The 22,297-nt window shown below is 34.7% G+C and overlaps 1 protein-coding gene across 1 annotated transcript in view; it reads right to left on the bottom strand.

Annotated features, from left to right (window-relative positions):
- LOC130672891 (dipeptidyl aminopeptidase-like protein 6) overlaps positions 1–22,297 on the bottom strand; it is a 55,886-nt gene that overhangs the window by 6,349 nt on the left and 27,240 nt on the right. The window contains exons 9-11 of the mRNA XM_057477663.1: positions 17,404–17,567; positions 17,189–17,331; positions 16,753–17,108 (exon numbers count right to left, since the gene is read on the bottom strand). Coding sequence (XP_057333646.1) covers positions 16,753–17,108; positions 17,189–17,331; positions 17,404–17,567 — 663 coding nt within the window. The remainder of the gene's footprint in view (positions 1–16,752; positions 17,109–17,188; positions 17,332–17,403; positions 17,568–22,297) is intronic.

Raw genomic sequence — 22,297 nt, forward strand, 5'->3', positions numbered from 1 at the left:
GGATATTTTTAGTTGGGATATTTAAGCTTGTGATATTTTTGCCTTGGATATAATGTATGGGATTTTATGACCGGGATTCCAAATAAAAATCATACCATTCGTACAGTAGTGCTCAAAGTGAATAGACGTGTTATCAGAGCTCCGTCTACGAATTATACTAGGTGCGTGCAAGTGCTTTCGTGCCATTATCTTTATGATAAATAATATTAATCGATGTCAGTGACATTTCAAGATCTCTATTGCATCATTGCCTCACTCAACTTAGCAATAGTTCTCTTAGGAGAGCTATCAAGTGACCAAACCGTACCATGACTTCAACGATGAATTATACTAAAGCCCTTCAAACCGAATTCGTTCCAACCAGGGAACAAGCGATTGTCCTCGACGCAATCAATGGAACACCGATCCAACATTATGCAAGGGTGATTGGCACAAAAATTGGACCATAAAATATTCGTTATATTTCTAGAACCTCCATTAATCGAGTGTGTGTATACGTGGCAACCAAAGAGCTAGCTAACGATCTTATCGATACTCACAAGAATGTAGTAGTAATCAACGTAGTAATCAATTGTAATCCGACCCTTGGTTTCCCGGAATAAGAAACTTATACTATCTAACGTACCACCGATAATCCCTACAAATTTAATCGAACACAAACTCAAAGAGACAGGTATAATCCCGATAACTACAATTACTACGTTAAGATCCGGATTTAATAATCCGGGCTATCAACACATTCTTAGCTTCCGACGTCAACTCTATATTCAACCTGAAGACGTAAGGAAAATCCCAAGTATGTGGAAAATTGACTTTGAAGAAACGACATACTGGATTTATTCTACACTCGACAATGTGTTGTGCTTTGTATGCAAAGAAGAAGGTCACCTGGCAAAATCGTGTCGAGCTCATCAAGCTACTCCTGTAACTCTCGAAAATAGCACGTTAAACAACCAGACCAAAATTGTGAACACCGATCAACCGCAAAGCTTTGATTTTCCCAAACCATTGATCTCATCTAACACTCTACTGATTCCTGAACTATCAAAATCTAATAAAAGCTATGTAATCAATGAAACCACAATCTTACAGTCTACCAAACGACAGCTATCTGAAATTTCATCTGAACGTTCCATGCTTCCACTCAAAGTTCCACTACCTACTACCTCAGCTAGTAAAAAATTAAAAGCTAATATATCTACTCCAAGTGTACAAGTTCAACATCCCCTTGAAAGCAACACAGCAACGATTCTTCAAAAGGAGATAATAAAAAACCCTCAAGAGTACCCACATAGTTACAACCAACTCAATTACTTTTTCAGCAGCTGTAAGACCAACAAAAATTTCGAACAAGTTGTCACTGAATGTAACCTCAAGGCCGACCTAATTGCGCAAATGTTGTGAACACTCTACCCAATGCTTGAATCCAAAACGAGTAAGAGCAGCTTTACTCGACTAATTAAAAAATTAGAAGCAGAAGCCCTCACTGATGATGCCACATCAGAGTTCTCACTCGTCAAGTGATGGTCTCATGGAACTTGGTAGTGACAGCAATGAAACATCTTTAATACACCAAAACCCTCCTTCCTTAATATTAGTTAAGAATATTTAGATATGCATTTACTACAGTGGAATTTGAACGGATTCGTGGCCAAGCTGGAATACCTCCATCTCATCTTACAAACTTTACTAGACTATGTATGCCTCCAAGAGACAAATTTCGGAAAGAATACCTATTCAAACCTCAAAGGATATATTGTAATCTACAGAAACAGAATCATGACTGGTCGGGTCAGCGGTGGTGTTGCAATTTATCTTAAAAACAAGATACCGTTTACCGAAATGAATGTGAATACAACGTTTGAAGCAGTCGATGCTCGTATCAACAACCACCTACCTATAACCTTATGCAACATATACCTACCAAATAGCAAAACATTTTCACAACAAGATCTTGAACAAATAATAAACCAACTTTCCCCTCCGCTCATCCTTCTTGATGACTTTAATAGCCATAACCCTATATGGGGCTCTACAAATACTGACTCCAGAGGAAAAATTGTTGCAGACCTCATCAAATCCAATGACGACCTCATAATACTAAAAAATGACACAAATACTCATTTCAACGTCAATACGGGTTATTGCAGCGCTCTTGACATTACAATTGCTTCACGCGAAGTAGCTACTTTCTTTGACTGGATAGTCATGAAAGATCTATACAATAGTGATCATAATCCCATCATGTTCACTGACACTAGATATTTTAACTACAATAATCAAGAATCTTACTATCCTAAATGGTTACTCAACAGAGCTAATTAGGGTGACTTTCAACATATTATTTCAACCCATTTAAACGATCTGCCTAAGCCAAGCACTTTAAAAATGACACCAATTAACATCATGCTTAACAATTTCACCAGACTCATCACTAATGCAGCAATCAACTCAATACCAAGAAGTCAAAACTGTAAATTCAAAAAAGCCGTACCCTGGCAGAATATAAATTGTAAAAATGCCATGAACGCTACTAAGAAAGCATATCGCAAGCTCAAGAAACATATTACTGAAGAAAACAAAATAAATTTTAAGCGCACAAGAGCAATCGCCAGAAGAATTGTGAAACACAGTAAAAGAGAGCAATGGGAAGAATTTACTGCATCAATAGCTCCTACTACATCAATGGCACAAATATGGAACAAGTTTAGGTGGATTAATGGTTATTACTCATTCAACTCCTCTTATACCCGGTATAGATGGCAATGCGCTTCCAGACTCATTACGAATAGCAGATCACCTCACTGATACCTTCGCCTCTAACTCCAATGACTCCAACTACACCGATAAATTTAACCAGTTTAGAGACCGAACCAAATCTACACCAGTGAACCCAAGTTGCAACTTAGACCCAATAAACAAACCTTTTTCACTTAATGAAATTCACCAAGCTATTAGTAGAAGCAAGAATACTAGCCCAGGGCCTGATGATATCCCCAATATGATGATGAAAAATTTACCAAAGGATTTCATCGAATACTTATTAGCATTATACAACCACATATGGTTTAATCAAACTCTTCCCGATCAATGGAAGGAAGCCACTGTGATACCCATCCCCAAACCCAATATGGACCATACAAAGTCAACAAACTAAAGACTTATCTCACTAACATGCAATCTTAGTAAAATTCTAGAGAAGATGGTGTGTAAACGACTGAGGTGGAAGCTAGAAATCGAAAATCTTATCTCACCCACCCAATACGGCTCCCTTAACATGCGCTCTACCACGGACTACCTTATCAACCTCGAGGCATACATATGCGATGCAATAGCAATGAACGACCACTTATTAATAGTTTTCTGGACATCGAAAAGGCTTATGAGATGATATGGACCAGAAGGGTTATCTCTACTTTCATAGACTGGGGATTCAACGGTAACCTGATAGCATATATTTCTAATTTCACATGCAACCGCACAATAAGAGTTAGACTACTCAACACACTATCAAAAAAAAATTACGATTGAAAATGGCCTCCCTCAAGGATCAGTTCTCAGCGTATAACTGTTCCTAATTGCTATCAACGAGTTACACTCAATAGTAGGGGAGAGTGGGGTCAATTGAACCATAAATACTTTAACATTTTTTTTTAGATGAATAAAAGCAAAATGATAACTTTTTTTTTTACGAAATTAGACTTTATTATATAGACTATCATTTTTCATAAGCACATAACTTAAAAAGTGATGGAAATTTTTAATAAATACGAAATTGTACAACTGCATCAAATGGTTCAATCGTCCCCTTTGCGAGGGCGATTGAACCACTAGTCGGGGACAATTGAACCAAGAGTATGAGAACCACAAACGAATGACTTTAATGAATAATTTACTATTCATTACAGCTTAAAACTGAAATTACAATACTTCTAATAATATTGATCATTTTATATCACATTATATGTTATAACAATCACTTTTACGACTTCTGTCAATATAATTATTCTTTTTCTTAGTTAGTTTAGCTTTTTTTCACATTCAGTCAAGATACGCGCGCATGTCTGATGCTCACAGTGTGATTCGTGTGGTTCAACCGTCTCCGAGAGTACTGGTTCAATTGACCCCACATGATTTTATTGAAATAATTAGTTTAAAAAAAAATATTCAAGAACTATTTTACTAGATGTAAAGTTAGAAATTTATGACTAATATATAAAAGAAGGTATTGCAAAAAAATTTTAAGATTACATTTGAAAATTAAAAACTTATTAAACAATTTGTCAAGAGCTGAAAAAAAAGTTCAGATGCCTAAAAGCACAAAAACTTGAATTTTTTAAAATTAAACTATCCTATTGGTTCCAAATTTCGGTCAGACTAAGGTTTAGTGTATTAAAATATAATTCCAAGAGGACGACTCATTTTTTATTTTTTTCGATTTATTAAGCTTACTGGTTCAATTGCCCCTTGGTTCAATTGACCCCACTCTCCCCTAAAAGCCCCAGTTAAGGATGGGCTATTTGTTGACGACAGCACAATCTCCCTCCGTGGGAACAACCTCCAATTAGCCTTTAAAACAATGCAGAAAACACTTTCTAAGCTTTAAGAATGGACAAATACAAGTGGCTTTAAATTCTCAGCTTCCAAGTGCGAATTTATACTTTTTAAACGGGGCCACAACACTTATGAACACATAGAACTTAAACTCACCGACCAGCCCATTAAGAGAGTATACGCTAAGAGGGTAGTATTAGGACTAATCTTTGACAGCGAAATGACGCGGAAACACCATGTTAAGTCGCTCAAGTGTGAATGCCAATTTAAACTTCGGAAACTAAAAATCTTAACAGCTAAACGAATAGGAGCTAACCCAGACACCCTCCGAAAGCTCTACGAAGCACTCATACGATCAAAAATTAATTATTCTTCCATTGTCTATGATTCAGCCAACTCCACGACCTTCAATACACTCAACACCATCCAAAACACATGTTTGAGAATTTGTACAGGTGCTTTTAGATCAAGTCCCATATCTAGTCTTCAAGCAGAGACAGAAATTCTACCTCTAGAACTTAAAAGACGTGAATTAGGTCTTAAATACACAGCAACCATTGTAACAACACCAGAAAACCCCGCACATCACAACGTACTTAAGAATTTCTTGATACCACTGTATGACCAGCGAACGACTAGTCAAACCTATCCGTATACGCACCCTGGAATATCGAAGAGAACTCAAAATACCCCTACCATCGATATCAACTAGAAACCTCAGCTACTTTCCTCCATGGCAAACAGCTATTATCCATTGTGATTGGCAACTGTGCGAGCATGAGGGACCCTCCACTGCATCAACCGTGCACCAATCACTGTTTCTAGCAATGCGGGCAAAATACAAAGACTGTGAAGAATATTATACTGACGGATCCGTAATGAACAATAAAACGGGCTATGCTGTGACCTCAAAAACATCAATGCTAATCACTCAACGTATGCACGACCATTGTTCCATATTCACCTGTGAATTATGTGCCGTAATAGGATTTCGAGAGGAAAGACAAGAATGGATTAACTACTCACCTTCGAAACGTTCTAAGCCAACCTCAGCATTTCTCTAAAGTGCTCTCATTTCTTAAAGATACTAAGCTATCAATATAACTTAAATATAAATATGGTAAAAACAAACATGTATATATTGTAATAGCCACTGTGATCGTTAATAACCACGTTGTGAAAAAGCGATCTAAAATAAAATAAATAAAAAAAAAATCATACGGTGCTTATGATAAAAACGCCGCAAATTACGGTAAATTCGTCGTGAAAATATCGTATTTTACAGTAAATTACAGCAAGATGCGGTAAATTACGGTAATATTCCGTAATTCGGACCCACCAGTGCCCAATTTATGGATACAGAAATTTGACCAATTTTTAGTAGATTTCATAAAAATCTATCTTTTGCATTTGTCCTCATGGTGGAATTTTCAAAGAATTTTGCCATAATTTATCATAATTCATCGAGTAGGTTCCAAAAATATCATTGCCCAATACCATGGTTCAAAAGTTTATAAATGTATGTATACATGTGGTGGTTCGGCTTTACTCCGCGAGATGTCATTTACAACTCGCGCCTCTCACAGTACCTCGTGTCTATGCCTGTTTCAATATATAACATTTTCCAACATGTTACTTCCAACACGGCGTCTTAGGTGGGGTATACGATAGACACACCTAACTGAGGAGTCTCAGCTATTGTATACTTAGACGAAACGCCTCTCCCCCCACAATGTTCTTTTTCCATCTCTTCTCTTCTCATTATCACTGACAACGTTTCAATCTTTAGTATTTGGCGATTTAGGCAGTGATAACTGCAATCGAATCCGAAACTATCGTCCCCAAACATATACATACATGCAATATAACGCGCCATGTTGTGACGATAGCGGCCAAAATTTTCAACGGATCTTAATGAAACTTGGCACACTTATTCTATTAATTATTAGTTCGGTTTGGTTGAAAAATGAGCAAAATGGGTCAATTAGTTAAAAAATGGTGGACATTTGAAATTCTAAAAATAACGAATAATGCTACTTTTTTGGCTTTTTTCGTGAATAAATTTTCAACGGACATATCTATACTTACTATGTGAAAAAAACTTAATAGCTGATAAAATAAGCTATACTTTCCTTTTTTTTGAGTTCTTTGAAGTCATTATAAACAACTGAGGTCATGAGTGACTAAATTCAAATTTACACTGGCATTAGATTTTATTATATAGCTTAGTAAGTTTAAGAAATTCAATAAGTTTGCTGCGATATTCAGTAGTGAAGAGTTCTTGAGGATTCGTTGGAAGTTTAGCTTGTATTCTTTCATTCCGGTATAACAAGCAGCTAGTTATAAGGTGTTCTACGGTTAGTATGCTTCCACAGCGTAGACAGACTAGGGGGTCTTTTTTTGCGAGGCGGTAATAATGCGTTAAGTAAGTGTGACCTATTTTCAGTCTAGTTAGGATAACCTGATCTTCTTGTCAAAGCTGTATCTTCAATTATACACTAATGGAAAAAATTAAAGGATAAAAAAAAAATCCAAATTTTTAGGCGATTTTCCACAGGCCCTGACTTTGAGAGAAATGGTCGTACACGAAATAAAAAAAAAGGAAATTGTAGCTCTAAGTGTCTACTTTTTGGATTAGAACTTCAAAATTTTTTAGCGTCAGCGGTTTTAGAGTAATCTTAAAAAAACCAGCGACAAAATAATTTTCAAATTTTTTTAATTTTTTTTTTTTTGGTCTTCGGGCGTGGAAAAAAATTTTTTTGCTTAACCATTATGAGGATCGGATACCTTCATCATTCAGCTTTAATTTCTTTTTTTATGGACCTTGATACGTCCACTTCTCGATCCTTTTGTCTTTGATTATCGATATCTCAGAAATTAATGATCGCACAGAAAGTGAATGGTGGGTTTTAAAAACTTAATTTAATTTCCTTTAACGATTAGCCATTGCTTTTTCGGAAAAAAAATTTTTTCCTGTCGTCACATGAATTTAAAAATGCAACAAAAAAGGGCTTTTTGTGGTTATTCAGAAAATCAAGCGCTGAAACGAAAATATTGTGGGAATCGATAATGTTAACGGTACATTTTATAGTTCAATATGTCCACAAGAACCTTACGAAGAGCTAGATCAATCCAACCAGCCGTTTATTTGTTTCACTCGATCAAATTTTTGAAAAAATTAAAGGATCACGTTTTTTGCTCTGAAAAGCTCATAATCTTTAACAAGATGAAAAAAAAAATTTTGCGGAGCTTTGTCCACAATTTTATTGCAGACAGTGCTTAAATTTCCAAAAAAGAAAAAATTTTTTTTTCAAAACAAAATTTGAAAAAAAAAAAAAATTTTCCAAAAAATTTTTTTTTGGAATAACTTTAGGAGATTTACAAAACCAACACTCAATCATTTTTAACACGTTACCGCAGCTGCATTCCGTGATTTTACTGATCTCTCGGTCATTAAATTCGAAAAACATTTTTTTTTTAATTTTGTTTTGAAAAAAACTTTTTTTTTTTTGGAAATTTAAGCACTGTCTGCAATAAAATTGTGGAAATCTCGTTCAAGATTATGAGCTTTTCAGAGGAAAAAACGTGATCCTTTAATTTTTTCAAAAATTTGATCGAGTGAAACAAATAAACGGCTGGTTGGATTGATCTGGCTCTGTGTAGGGTTTTTGTGGACATATTGAACTGTAAAATGCACAGTTAACATTATCGATTTCCACAATATTTCGTTTCAGCGCTTGATTTTCCAAAAAACCACAAAAGCCCTTTTTTTGTTGCATTTGTAAATTCATGTGACGATGGGAAAAAATTTTGTTTTTTGAAAAAGCAATGGCTAATCGTTGAAGCGAATTTATTTAAGCTTTTATAACCCACCATTAACTTTCTGTGCGATCATTAGTTTCTGAGATATGGATAATCAAAGACAAAAGGATCCTTTTCCATTTGAAGAGTGATATCTCGGCGAGAAGTGGACGTATCAAGGTCCATAAAAAAAGAAATTAAAGCTGAATAATGAAGGTATCCGATCCTCATCGTGGTTAAGCAAAAAAAAAATTTTCCACACCCGAAGACCAAAAAAAAAATTTTTTTGTCGCTGGTTTTTCTAAGATTACTCTAAAACCGCTGACGCTAAAAAATTTTGAAGTTCTAATCCAAAAAGTAGACACTTGGAGCTACAATTTTCTTTTTTTTTTATTTCTTGTACGACCAAACCGAAACGGTTGAGGACGTGGAAAAGTATACCGATGCACTCACTAAAACCATAATAGAGTCATGCGAATTTGCTATCCCGCGGAAAAAGGTGCACATAAAATCATATCAGTGGTGGATCGGAGAACTAACCAAAGAAAAGAGAGTAGTCTACAAAGCTAGAAGGGGATATCAGAGGGAGGCGAATTAAGGGAAAAGGCAGAGCTTAAAAAGACGTACTTAGAACTTTGTAAGGCATATTCAAAACACGTTAACAGACAGAGAGAAAATAGCTGGCGAGAGTTTGTTACGTCAAGCGGTCACAAGGAGCACTAGGGCATCGTTTACAAGCAGACAAACACCGAGTTAACAGAGTGCTCACCACACTCTGGCGTGACGGACGATCCACAGAAAGCTTTAAGGGCACAGCTAGTTGCTTTCTCAACACACATATTGTAGACGATAAACCAGAGGAAGAAACGGAGGGGCAGAAAGTAACCCCAGAGAATTCAAAGACGCCACTAGACACCGCGGACGCCGATTTATTCAGCCCGCGTGGACTATACAAAATTTTAAAGACGCTTAAAAATACAAAAGCACCCGGGCCGGATTTGGTAGAAGACGAAGTTATTAAAAGAGCGGGATATATTTTATCAAAATAGCATTTAAAAAGAGCGTGAGATACTTAGGGGTACACTTCGACCAGGACTTCAAAATAATAACACGCATAAAGACAAGGCGTGCAAAATTAGATAGAACTTTTGGTCGTCTACGCCGCCTCTACGACTTATACGATCAACTTCAAAATCTAATCAGCTCTAGAACTCAATAAAACACGTCGATTGCCGCCTCAACCATCAAAAGCGGTCAATTCGTTCGTGAGATATCGTGGGAGAAAGAAATGCTAAAAACGGTTTTTTTCAAAAACAATGGGATACAAAAGTATTTTCGAGCTCGAAAAGCTCGAAAATGTATTCACAACAATGCTTTCGAGCTCGAGGAGCTCGAAAACAGCGGGAAGTTTTGGGGCTGGCCCGCAGGGTCAACCGATAGACAGATTTTTTTTTAGCTGTGACTTAATATTGAGGAACTCTTCAGAGTAGTTTCGTTCACTAGAGTTCAAAGCGAAGTGGTTGGCCAGGTGATCTACAATTTGTTTGTGATCAGTTAGTGGCGAGCTGTCAGCGTTCTGCATGTATGAGGTGGAGAGCCTTGTGTTGTTTTTCATGAACTTAATTTTTTTTCCATAAAATGCCGCTTGGAGTGTTGAAGTTAATAGTAGATACGAATGACTGCCAGGAGTTTTGTTTGTTTTCTTCCGTGGGTCTCCTGGCCTGTGCTTTTTTTTTGTTTGTAGGTAATTTCATTTTTGATATTTGGGTGTTTTTTAAACCTTCTAAATGCTGCTTTTGCTTCCTTCATGTCCTTCTTGCAAGTTTCATTCCACCAAGGTACTTGTTTTTTTTTAGGTTTACCGCTGGTTTGGGAAATCGTAGTACTTGCAGCAAGGAGAATAATATCCTTAACGTCTTCTAGTAATTTGTTAATATTCGTGTTTGATGGTTATATGGGCAGGTTAAGTTCAGTGAGATTGCTAGTAATTATTTTCCTGTAGTTAAACCAGTCTGCTTTTTTCAGTCTCTATCGAATTCGTCTAGTGAGCAGGGAGTTATCAGTATCCTGAAATTTACAGATAATCGGTAAGTGATCGCTGTCGAAGAGATTGTCCATTCCAGACCACTCGATCTCAGGTGCGATGCTGAAGGAAGCGAATGTGAGGTCTATTAAGCAAAACCATATTGCCAACTTCTGCTAGCCATTTCTCGATAGTTTTACCTCTTTTGTTGGTCTTATCTGAACCCCACAGAAGGTTGTCACCATTAAAATCTCCCATTATGATGAAAGGTGCTGGAATTTGTTGTACAAGACTTACTAGGTCTGCTTTAGTTATGCTTGTGGAGTTAGGAATGTATACGTTACAGATCGATATTTTGTTTGGATTTTTAATTGTAATTGTGACTGCCTCTAGGTTCGTTTCGACTTCTATTTTTTGGGCGTTTGTGTTTGGCTTGAAGTAAATATCTACTCCTCCACTTGCATGTGTCGTGGATCTATTTTTGTGGTGGGACACATATCCTTTAAGCGGTCCACATTGATTGTTTTTAAAATTAGTCTCCTGAACGCATAAAACGTCAGGCAAGATGTTTGCTATCAGAAGTTGTAAGCTTTCCTTTCTAGTGTCAAACACATTGACATTCCATTGCAGTAATAGCATATTGGTATAAGTGAGGATAGAGATGTTAGTGTCAAGTGTAGTTATAATAAAAAATATTTATTGAGCTGCCTTGTGTCTTGGTGGATTTGAGTAAATTTTGTTGAGTACAATTTACTGAAGTGAAGAATTACTTTGTTTGTGCATAGGTTTTGTCAACTGTGGCTACCGTTGGAATACTGGTACTAGTGTTGTCTTTTTGCCGTTTTTTCTTTAAGATCAAGGTCATTATTGATGGCAAAGATTTTGCGTGTTGTCCTGTATTTTAGGCTTTTGGTAGAGTAATGAAGATGGAGCTCGTTGATCATTTTCCTAAAGCTCACCAAGTTATTGGTGTACTCGAGGGCCAGTTTTGCTGGGAATCTGTTTCCATGAGCTTTTTCATAAAAGTCTTGAAGTTGAATAAGGCTTACCTAATACACTAGCATCAGAGTATTCCATGTCTGAAGCCGATTCAAGGACATACGCTTGGTCATTATTTACTTTTGTGTTTACACTTAATTCTGAGTCAGTGGTAAAGAGTGGTCTTTTGACACTTGTACTTGTACTAGTAGGAGCCGGATTAAGGAAATTAGTTTGTTGTTCACTTTGTATATTTTTTATGTGGGTCATTGTTGAGGAATTTAGATTAAGCTTCTTTTCATTATTATCGAGAAGAGCATATTGAGTAGTTGTTGTTGTTGGTGGATTAGCATTCTCAGTAGGACAGTTTCTTGCAATGTGGCCCTCTTTTTTACAGATGAAGCAGGATAGCGTATCAGTGAAGAGGTAAATGTGATATACGGTATCTTTATAATTGATCGGGATCATATCTGGTAGTTTATCCTTATGTTCAGGCGCTATGTAGGCTTGTCTCCGGAAACTCATGATGTGGCTGAATGCTGGGTTTTGGAGACCTGCTCTTAAGAAGGTGATACTTGAAGTAAGATTTACTCCACGTTTTTGTAACTCTTGTTCAATAACAGTGTGTGGAATTCTCGGGCAAACGTTGGACATGACTACTCGAATGTTTTTGGAGACCAAGGGTCTATTTTACAAGATACAATTATTTACTTTTATTTTCAGGCACTTGGTAGGACATGTTCTGCTAGTTGCTTGGTGGCCAAGTAAATACAAATTCTATTGTTGGAGATTCTTGAGATGGATTTCATTTGCTCTGGTTTAACTATATTTGATAAACTGTGGACGTAGTCCTGGATCTAAGCGTCAACTGTTGTGTCGATAACTATTGCTTGTTCTTTTGTTGGGAAGGTAACACTTTTTGTGGCATTTAGATACGAGAAACTTTGACTGCTTTGCACTGTGGGAGATATTTCGGTGGTATTCTCTTAGGAATCAACAGTGGTTGTATGGTTGTCGGTAAATTCACCAAGTATTTGTAAGAATAACTGCACTTGGGTTTACAATATAGCACTTGATTATTAGACTATTTGCTATGAGCGCACTCGTTGATCCGGCTAAGGTCTGAACACTTTGACGGTCGAACGAAGACTCTTTTTTATTTCGTTTAACGATAATTTTTCCAATTTTAATAAGGGTTCAAAATTACAAGATTGACTTTTGTGTTATGGTAAAAATGTTATTAACTTATTATTATACCTTTGAAAGTTTTCGACAGATGGTCATAAAATTTCGTATACTGATTCTTCAGACAATTATATTCATTGATTTCAAAAATTTAAAAGATCGGTTGAGTATTTGGGAAATGTTGGCAATTTAAAGTTTTAAAATGAATGAAAAATGTTGCTTCGATGGTTTTTTCTTTAATAATTTTCCATCGGAAACTTCTATTCTTATTATATAATAAGAATAGAAGTTTCCGTATTACACATGTATAAGTTTCCACATTAGGGGCCATCCATAAATTACGTCACACGAATTTTAGGACTTTTGAATCCCCCCCCCCCCATCCTTGTCACAAGTTGTCACATTTTTATAACTCCCCTCCTGATGTGACGTCACACATTTTTTAAATTTATGCATAAATTTAAAAATAATCTAGAGAAAACACCTATTTCCATTTTTTTACTTATTTTTATTAAATAATCTAATAAAATCAACATAAAGTTCAACATTTCAGATAACCGAAAAAACGAACGACTAGTTCGAAAACAATAAACGACTAATCACGTTAATTAAAGATAAAAAACTTAATTATCTAGTGTCTATGGACTTTGGACCCACTCTTTTATATTCTTTATTACTGGTAAATCAGGCACTTCATTTACGTTCTGAATCCGAACGGCAGGAACATCCTTAGTATCGACATCATTTTCTTCCATCCATAAAGCATCGTCATCATTCATTAAACAGAGAATTTCTCGGGCATGTCTAGCCGCAATTCTTTGAGGACGAATTTTTGCTATAGGTAACATTTCTTGTTTTTTGTGTGATAGTTTGTGTTGATTAGCGGCTTTATATGAGGAAAAATATAAACCACATACGCTACACGATCTTTTAAATATATATGACTCGACACTAGGGCAATAGCTATCGTATGAAACTTGTTTCAAATGGGATGATGCTCGGAGATTTAACGACAATTGTAATAATAATGGAGCAAACTTAGCCTTGTTGTCATTACTTCCTGCGACTACATAACCATTTGATTTTTGTTTGCTCAACACAGGTGGTGGTAAGAATCATTCTTTTAATAATTGACAATAACTAGAACGTCGTGCTGGGCAACATGTGATAGTCTCACATTTTATTATTTGTAATGAATATTGTGACTCACATACGTGATTAGCATACCAAATAGCATTATTTTTTAACATCATAGCAAGGTTAGCATCCAGTCTGGTATCAGTGGGTACAACGTATTCGGCAACTACAGGAAATTCATCAATGACTAATTTGTTCCAAATATCAGCTAACACATTTTCTGCACTTTCAAAGTTCCGTTTTTCTAGCTCCAAGTCAGTAGTTCGATTACTTGAATCGAGATATGACCCAAAATCATCATGATGAATATTACACCAGTAAGTTCACGACTAAGAGGTGCCATGCGTCGTTCAACTCTGTTAAATGCACTCCTTCTTGGGGTATTTGTAGCTATAAAAATTGCATCTAAATCAAAATCTTTAAAACGTTTTATAGCTAAAACTATAACCGTCTCGTACCGTGGATTTTCATCAAGACCACCTTCGCGTGTGAAAATAAATACAGGTTTTACAAAACCTTCTCTGGTTCTCAATAAGTTTTCAAAAGTCGGTAATTCAGAAAGCTTATGAATGTCAATGGCATGAGTCTGCATTGGAAGATGAGTGTTTCCCACTACGGAATGCTACGTAGGTAGGACCAGAGTATGTCACAGCTTCAGTTAATCCTTCACCATCTTTTTTGATTAGAATATCCGGATAAACAGATGGAATAAGTTTATGTTTCTCAGCGACTACCAAATCATGATCTGGCAATTGGACACAGTAATCAAGATGCATTAATATTGGTGCTTGAGCGTTAGCTGCTATAATGCCTAAAGGTACACGTGCTTTATCATCCATCAATAAAAAAAAAACTTGGTCCGGACCCAAAATTGAAGCTACAGATTCAAGATTTCGTATAGTAGCGGTACAAAATTTGCCATCTTTATGCTTTGATGTAACATAGAGTCTGGTTTACAAAGCTTGACAGGAACGGTTACGACATGTATTTTACCTTCCTCTGTATTTACTCACTTGGGAAGAAGTCTCAAATACAATCCTGAACGACTGATAGTCTAGCCTTGCTTAAATAGTTCAGCTTGCAAGTCGTCTAATGTTTTACAACATCTTATAACTTCAGTGCGACGGCGATAATCAACTGTGCCACCAAAAAGAGCAATTGATTTTATTACTTCGAGTAAACCGGAATGATTTTCCTCAACTCTAGGCCGACCAACAGTATTTCGAAGTTTTAGAGCAGTTGCTGCATCAGGATTATTTTCACACAGTTCTGAAATTTTTTGTTTTTTAGTATCACGACTTTTTCTTTGGCGTTCCGCTGCGTCAATTTTTCTCTTCAATGAGGTCTTTTCTGCTTGAATATCTTTTCTAAATGTTGTTATTTTTTTGGTAGCATCATCTGTCGCTATACCAGCATCGCGTGCTAGTACTAAGCTATTGAGTTCAGATTTGAGTACAATAATTTAATTCTTGGATGTGTGTTGAGAAGGTGTTGATTTAGCTACTATTTGAAGTGATTGACATCCTCTCGATTCTGTCATAACGTTTTTAATTTCTTCTGACATACTCAGTTCAGTGTTCTCCTGTAATTAAAAGTAAACATGTAATATATTAAATATAGCGAACAACGCCGAGTATTAAATATCAAGAAAAACTCCAAACAAACAGAGATATAAAGATGTAATTACGGACTATTTTACAACAATCTAAATTAAAGATGTTTAACTGATTAAGCCTAATTAGTTGTATTATACATTTTGAACTTACTTTACTGTCCTGTGTCTTTACTAGTGCTAATGCTTTTGATGAAGAAGGATTCTTTGAGAAAAAACTCAAAAGTGTCCGCTTTTTTTTTTTGGTCAATTTCACTTGTAATTCTTTAATTTTTTATTTTGTCTCATCTTCAATGTTATCATTATTTTTTAACTTTTTCCATAAAGTGTTAACTTCGTCTTGTATGATTTGTTTTTTTTTGTCAGCATAGGCTGCACGATAGGCATCGAATAATCTGCAGTAAAGACTACCTAAATCAATCATTTTGTTCATTTTAAAATTATTTAATAAATTAAAAATGTTAAAACAATTAAACTGAGAAAACTATGACTGTCACTCGGCAAAAGTCAATCGTGAAGTAAACAATAAGAATGTATTGAAGTCACTGCGCCGGCGCGTGAGGTAGCACTTGTCGAAGGTCTCGCAAACAACCGACGTGCGGAACGGTAGAAAAAAGAGCGAGCACTCGCCGACGACTTAAACCTATTTAAACCCTTACCATTCAAAATTGTCGTGAATTTGAATGTCTCACTTGCATTACAACGCCGCTCTAGAAGTTAAATGACGTTGCATGAGAGATAATCTCATAGCGAGAATGCTAAATTATTAATAATTATAGATCAGGTTTGTAAATTTTCAAAGTTTTTTATTCACACCTGAACTTCGCGTTTTAGTCTTTTAAATTTTAACATGTGACGTCTCAAAACTATTGACCCCCCATGCCCCTTGTCACACTATGTCACATTTCGGTGATACCCCCCCTCCCCATTAACGTGTGACGTAATATATGGATGACCCCTCACACATGTGTAAATAATGTTAAAGATGCGAAAATAAGCTATATTTTTCTTTTTTTACTTTATGTTTTAGGAAAATTTTTAAATTTTGATAAAGGTTTAAAATTATATGATTGATGATTGTTTTATGATTAAAATTCCATTGTTCTATCTTTCGCAGTTTTCAACCTCGAAATTCATAAAAAATTTTAATAAAAAAGTAAATTATACTTTAATTTTATCTTAGAACTTCAAAATGAAGAAAGCATGAGAAACCTACTTCCATTTTTGATGCCGAATGGCCTTTTTTAAATTTATGTATAGTAAAATGAAGTAACAAATGCTATAGTATCTTTTGTATAAACTCTGTAAGCATGAATTAGTAAAAATAAGTGAATATTCATTAATTCAAAGTGCAAATTGAACCACTAATTCCAAAAAGTGGTTCGAAAAAAAAAATTAATATTTGAATTTTTATTACTTTTCAGTGTTTACAAAATAGTTGAGTAGTATAATGATTACTTACTATATAGTTTCCATGAGACGACAGGAGCTACACTAATCCCACACTGAAAAACGTCTTGTTCAGGTTCTGCTAAGGCAAGAGCGGCAACGAAACCACCATAACTCCATCCCCAAACTGCTACTCGGCGTTTATCAACAAAATGTAACGAATCTCTTAAATACTCCGTAACTTCTAGTTGATCGGAAACTTCTACAGTACCAAGTCTATAATACACTTCATAGAGCATTTTATATCCTTGTCCACCACTACCTCGACCATCAATTTGTGCAACAATAATGTTTTTTCTACTTGCAAGATAAGTATTCCAATCAATTTTGAACATGTCTGTGACCAATTGAGTACCTGGGCCTCCAGAACTATAACCATCAAAATTAAAAAATATTAACTTATCAAAGAAAATATCGTTTATAATTTTCTGTACAAAAAAAAAACTTACACTTGAACAACCATCGGATATCGTGTTATTTCATCTTCTCTAAGCCCGGGAGGTAAATATAACCGTACTTGGGCATTATATCCACCACCTATTTGCACCGGAAATGTTTTTATTTGTGGAAGTGCAATCTTTGCAATCTTCTCCTAAAAAAAATATGTTGACCCAATAAAAAATTTAATAATGATACTACGGAAATTTAATTATTTTTCTCTTACTCGTAACGCTGTATTATTCTGGAGAAGACTAACAAAGCGTGGTAGTGGTGATTGCGTTTTATACAGAGATACTGTAGGAATACCAGGGCCTAAGCATTCTAATATAAAGTACTCATATCCGGGTGAAAAACTTGCACTGTGGTATTGACACGATTCTTCATTTTCTGGAATAAATTTTTTGATTAATGAAGTAATTTTAAGATGAAGGAAAACAATTTTTCGAATGAATAGATATGGGGCATTCCACGCCAAATCGACCACTTTTGAACCCGACCCCTTTAATTTGGCTGAAAATTTTTTCTCTTCTTCTACCCCATCAAAAACGTATCTCATAATTTTTTCAAATTTTTTCACCCAACCGAAAAAAAGTCATAAATTTTTGAAGAAAAAGGCTTTTTTTATTTTAAATGGCTATAGCTTTTTCAAAATTCGACTAATTGAAACGTTATTTTTTTCAAAATTGTTGTTTTTAAATGTACTTTCTGAAAAAAAATACCAAAAAATTATTGCAACCTATCTTCATTGTTTTTTTGTAGATTTTTAGAGAAAATAAAAAATTTTCCGATGTTTACCATTTTTGATTTTTGATTTTTTTTTTTTTTATATGAAACTTTGACATTTTCTGCAGATCCTCAAATTTTTTCAGTGATGTTTTTTCGATTTATATTTTTTTTTTCCAATTGAAAAAAAAAATTTTTTATAACTAGCCTTATTTCTCATAACACCATGCTTAAAATTTTTGAGAGTGCTCAGAAAACTTTCAAATTTGGGAAAAAACAATAAATATAAATGGTAATCCTCGAAATAATTTGAATTTTGTTCGAAAAATGAAGTTTAAAAATAGAAGGACCTTCTGAATAATTTTTTTGTATTTTTTTCTAAAAACTACATTTAAAAACGAAGAAAATGAAAAAAAAAAATTCGTATGGTCCATTTTTGGACAGATGCTGGCAATTTAACAAAAAATTCTTTTAACCATAAAACAATGAGTGTAAAAGGAATTTTTTTGAATTGCCAGAATCTGTCCGAAAATGAAGCAAACGAAAACTTTTTTTTCATTTTCTTCGTTTTTAAATGTAGTTTTCAGAAAAAAATACAAAAAAATTATTCAGAAGGTCCTTCTATTTTTTAACTTGATTTTTCGAACAAAATTCAAATTATTTCGAGGATTACCATTTAAATTTATTTTTTTTTTCAAATTTGGAAGTTTTCTGAGCACTCTCAAAAATTTTGAGCATGGTGTTATGAGAAATAAGGCTAGTTGTAAATAAAAATTTTTTTTTCAATTGGAAAAAAAAAATATAAATCGAAAAACATTACTCTGAAAAAAATTGAGGATCTGCAGAAAATGTCAAAGTTGCATATAAAAAAAAAATAATAAAAAATAAAAAATGGTAAACATCGAAAAATTTTTTATTTTTTCTAAAAATCTACAAAAATCAATGAAGATAGGTTGCAATAATTTTTTTGTATTTTTTTTTCAGAAAGTACATTTAAAAACAACAATTTTGAAAAAAAAAACGTCCCAATCAGTCGAATTTTGAAAAAGTTATAGCCATTTAAAATAAAAAAAGCTATTTTTTTCAAAAATTTATAACTTTTTTTCGGTTGGGTGAAAAAATTTGAAAAAATTATGAGGAACGTTTTTGATGGGGTAGAAAAAGAGACAAAATTTTCAGTCAAATTAAAAAGGTCGGGTTCAAAAGTGGTCGATTTGGCGTGGAATGCCCCATATCTATGTAATATAACCAATTTTGTCATCACGATTACGCCGACAATTCTTATCGAATCCTAATGAAATTTTCTACACTTATTCTACAGACGATTATCACGGTTAAGGTCGGAGATGGGCTTAGTCGGTCGATTAGTTTAAAAGTTATGTCTGTTTAAAATTTTCACGATTTTTCGAAAAAATCCACTTTTATCCACTGTTAAAGTTCATATAAATTTAAAACTAAAACTGATAGACAATTTTCGTAAAAAGTAACTTTAAGCTTGTTTAATAAGCTTTAGTTTTCTACCTTCAACTTTATGTTTCGACTATTACTTCCATTAATTTGATAGTCTTTAAAGTTTGGGTCGAATAAAAAAAATCTGGAATAAATGGTTTTCATACCGGATAACTTCTGTATTTCCCATTATAATCTAATTCCGTCAGTTATATTTTGTTGTGAATGAAATAATCTATAAATTGTACAACTATTTTATATTTTCAAAGTATATCTCGTTTATAACTTATGATGTTTCAAACGTACCTGTACGTCTTATAATTATAACTGGTCTCGTTATCACGATAGCGCCTACAATTGCTATCGAATCCTGATGAAATTTTCTACATTTATCTATAGGCGATTATCTTCATCAATTTTTAAGATGGGCTAAATTGGTTTATTAGTTTAAAAGTTATGGCTGTTAGAAATTTTCACGATTTTTTTAAAACATTAGTTTTTATTCACTGTTAAAGTTTACATAACTTAAAAATTTAAACTGATTAACAATTTTCGTAAAAAGCATCTTTGAGCTTGTTTAATAAGCTTTAATTTTTTACCTTCGCCTTTATTTTTTGACTATTTCTTCCAATAATTTGATAGCCTTGAAAGTTTGGACATTATCAAGAAATTTAGAAAATATGGTTTTGATTCCGGATAACTTATGTATTTCTCATTATTAGAGCCAGGAAGTTTGCCCTGCTAAAAATAGCGCTAAAAAAATTTTTATAACGACAAATTTGATTGGCTCATTTAATTTTCAAATTAAATCGAATTCAAAGAGAAAACAAAAGAACGATCTACATTAAAAACAATTTTGAATAGTAATAGTATATTTATAAGAAATAACTTAGAATTCTCCCAGTCAAATATAAAATACAAGGAGAATCAATTTATTTTTTATAGAAAAAAAACTAGATAAATCACGATTGAATATAAATCTCAGCAAGGAATAAAAATCGAAGAACAGAATTTTTTTTTATTGAAAAAAAAGCTGACTAGGTCTAAGTTTCACAGCTTGACCACTTGGTACTCCAGCTTGTTCGAACAACTACAATGATTTTTAACTTCCCGCTAAGAAAATCGACGATTTTCGAAAAATTGGGAAGTTATTGTTTTCACCCCGATTTTCGAAAGTCGAGTTTTCATCAGATGTCGACGTTTTGAGGTCCTAGGAAGCTATTCTGACTATTTTCAGAATGATGTCCGAGTGTATGTATGTATGGGTGTGTGTGTGTGTGTGTGTGTGTGTGTGTGTGTGTGTGTGTGTGTGTGTGTGTGTGTGTGTGTGTGTGTGTGTGTGTGTGTGTGTGTGTGTGTGTGTGTGTGTGTGTGTGTGTGTGTGTAAACTCTTTGTAACTTTTTAACTAATGAATCGATTTGAATGGTTGAGGTGGCAATCGAAGGAGCTTGTTGGCCCTCAACTTTCCTGAAAATTTCAGATCATTTGATCAAGCTGACTCGAAAATATTGGCGAATTACGAAAAAAAAAAATTTTTTTTTAGTTTTTTAGTGATTTCTCAGAAACGACTTAAACGATCGACTTCAAAATCTAATCAGCTCTAGAACTTTATAAGCCGCGTCGAATGCCACCTCAACCATCTCAATCGGTTAATTTGTTCGAAAGATATCGATGGCAAAGAAATCATAAAAAACGGTTTTTTTTCGATTATCTTTGAAGTGACTCATCCGATCAATATTAAAATTTAATCAGCTCTAGAATTTAAGAAAACGCGCCGATTGCCACCTCAAACGTCAAAATCGGTTGATTAGTTCAAAAGATATCGGCGCTGAAAAGTTAAAAAAATAACATTTTATGTTATTTTTTCCAGATAAATCAAAATATAATGTGCTAAAATGTGTCTGAAATCATACCAACTCTTTCTCTTTATAGTCTCTTCCGATCATCAGATAATGCCATATAGCTTGTTCCTTAGTTTTAAACATATTGTCAGCAAAAAATTGAAAAACACAGTCTTTAATGTTTTTCTCGGATATTCCATACATTATTGCTCTGACCTAAGTCAAAACTCAATCAAATCTTGATTTTGATGACTGACATTGATTTCTGCTTGAACACATTTATTTCAGAGAACATAATCGATAATAAAAATTTAAAAGCCGCTTCTTCATTAATGATTTTCGATTCGTAACTTTTCAAATTCTAGCATAAAACGTAACTCGTTAGAGCTTAAATAGCTCATAAAAAAATGACTCCATGTAATAGCATTTTCGAGCTCGAAGAGCTCGAAAATATATTCACTGTGATGTTTTCAAGCTCCTTGAGCTCGAAAACAGCGGGAAGTTTTGGGGCTGGCCCGCAGGGTCAACCGACGCCCAGATTTTTTTTTGCTGTTTTAAAAAAAAAAATAAAAAAACCAGCACACTCGGTCCAAGTTTGACGGCTCGACCTCTTGGTACTCCATCTTGTCCGTCCAACTACTCCAATTTTTTTTTATGTTTTTTTTTATTTAGAGGAAGAACCAGTCTTGCTCGCGATCTTGCTAGCGATCTTGCTGGCAATCTTGCCCGTGATCTTGCTGGCGATCTTGCTCGCAATCGTACTCGTGGTCTTGCTGGCAATCTTGCTCGCGATCTTGCTGGCAATCGTGCTCGTGATCTTGCTGACAATCTTGCTGACAGTCGTGCTCGCGATCTGGCTGACAGTCTCACTCGCGATCTTGCCGGCCATCTCGCCAGCAAGATCGCGAGCAAGATCACGAACACGATTGCCAGCAAGATCACGAACACGATTGCCAGCAAGATCACGAGCAAGATTGCCAGCAAAGTCGCGAGCGAGACTGTCAGTAAGATCGCGAGCAAGACTGTCAGCAAGATCACGAGCAAGATTGCTAACAAGATCGCGAGCAAGACTGGTTTTTCCTCCAAAAAAAAAACATAAAAAA

Source organism: Microplitis mediator, chromosome 8 (assembly GCF_029852145.1).
Source record: "Microplitis mediator isolate UGA2020A chromosome 8, iyMicMedi2.1, whole genome shotgun sequence".
NCBI classification, from domain to species: domain Eukaryota; kingdom Metazoa; phylum Arthropoda; class Insecta; order Hymenoptera; family Braconidae; genus Microplitis; species Microplitis mediator.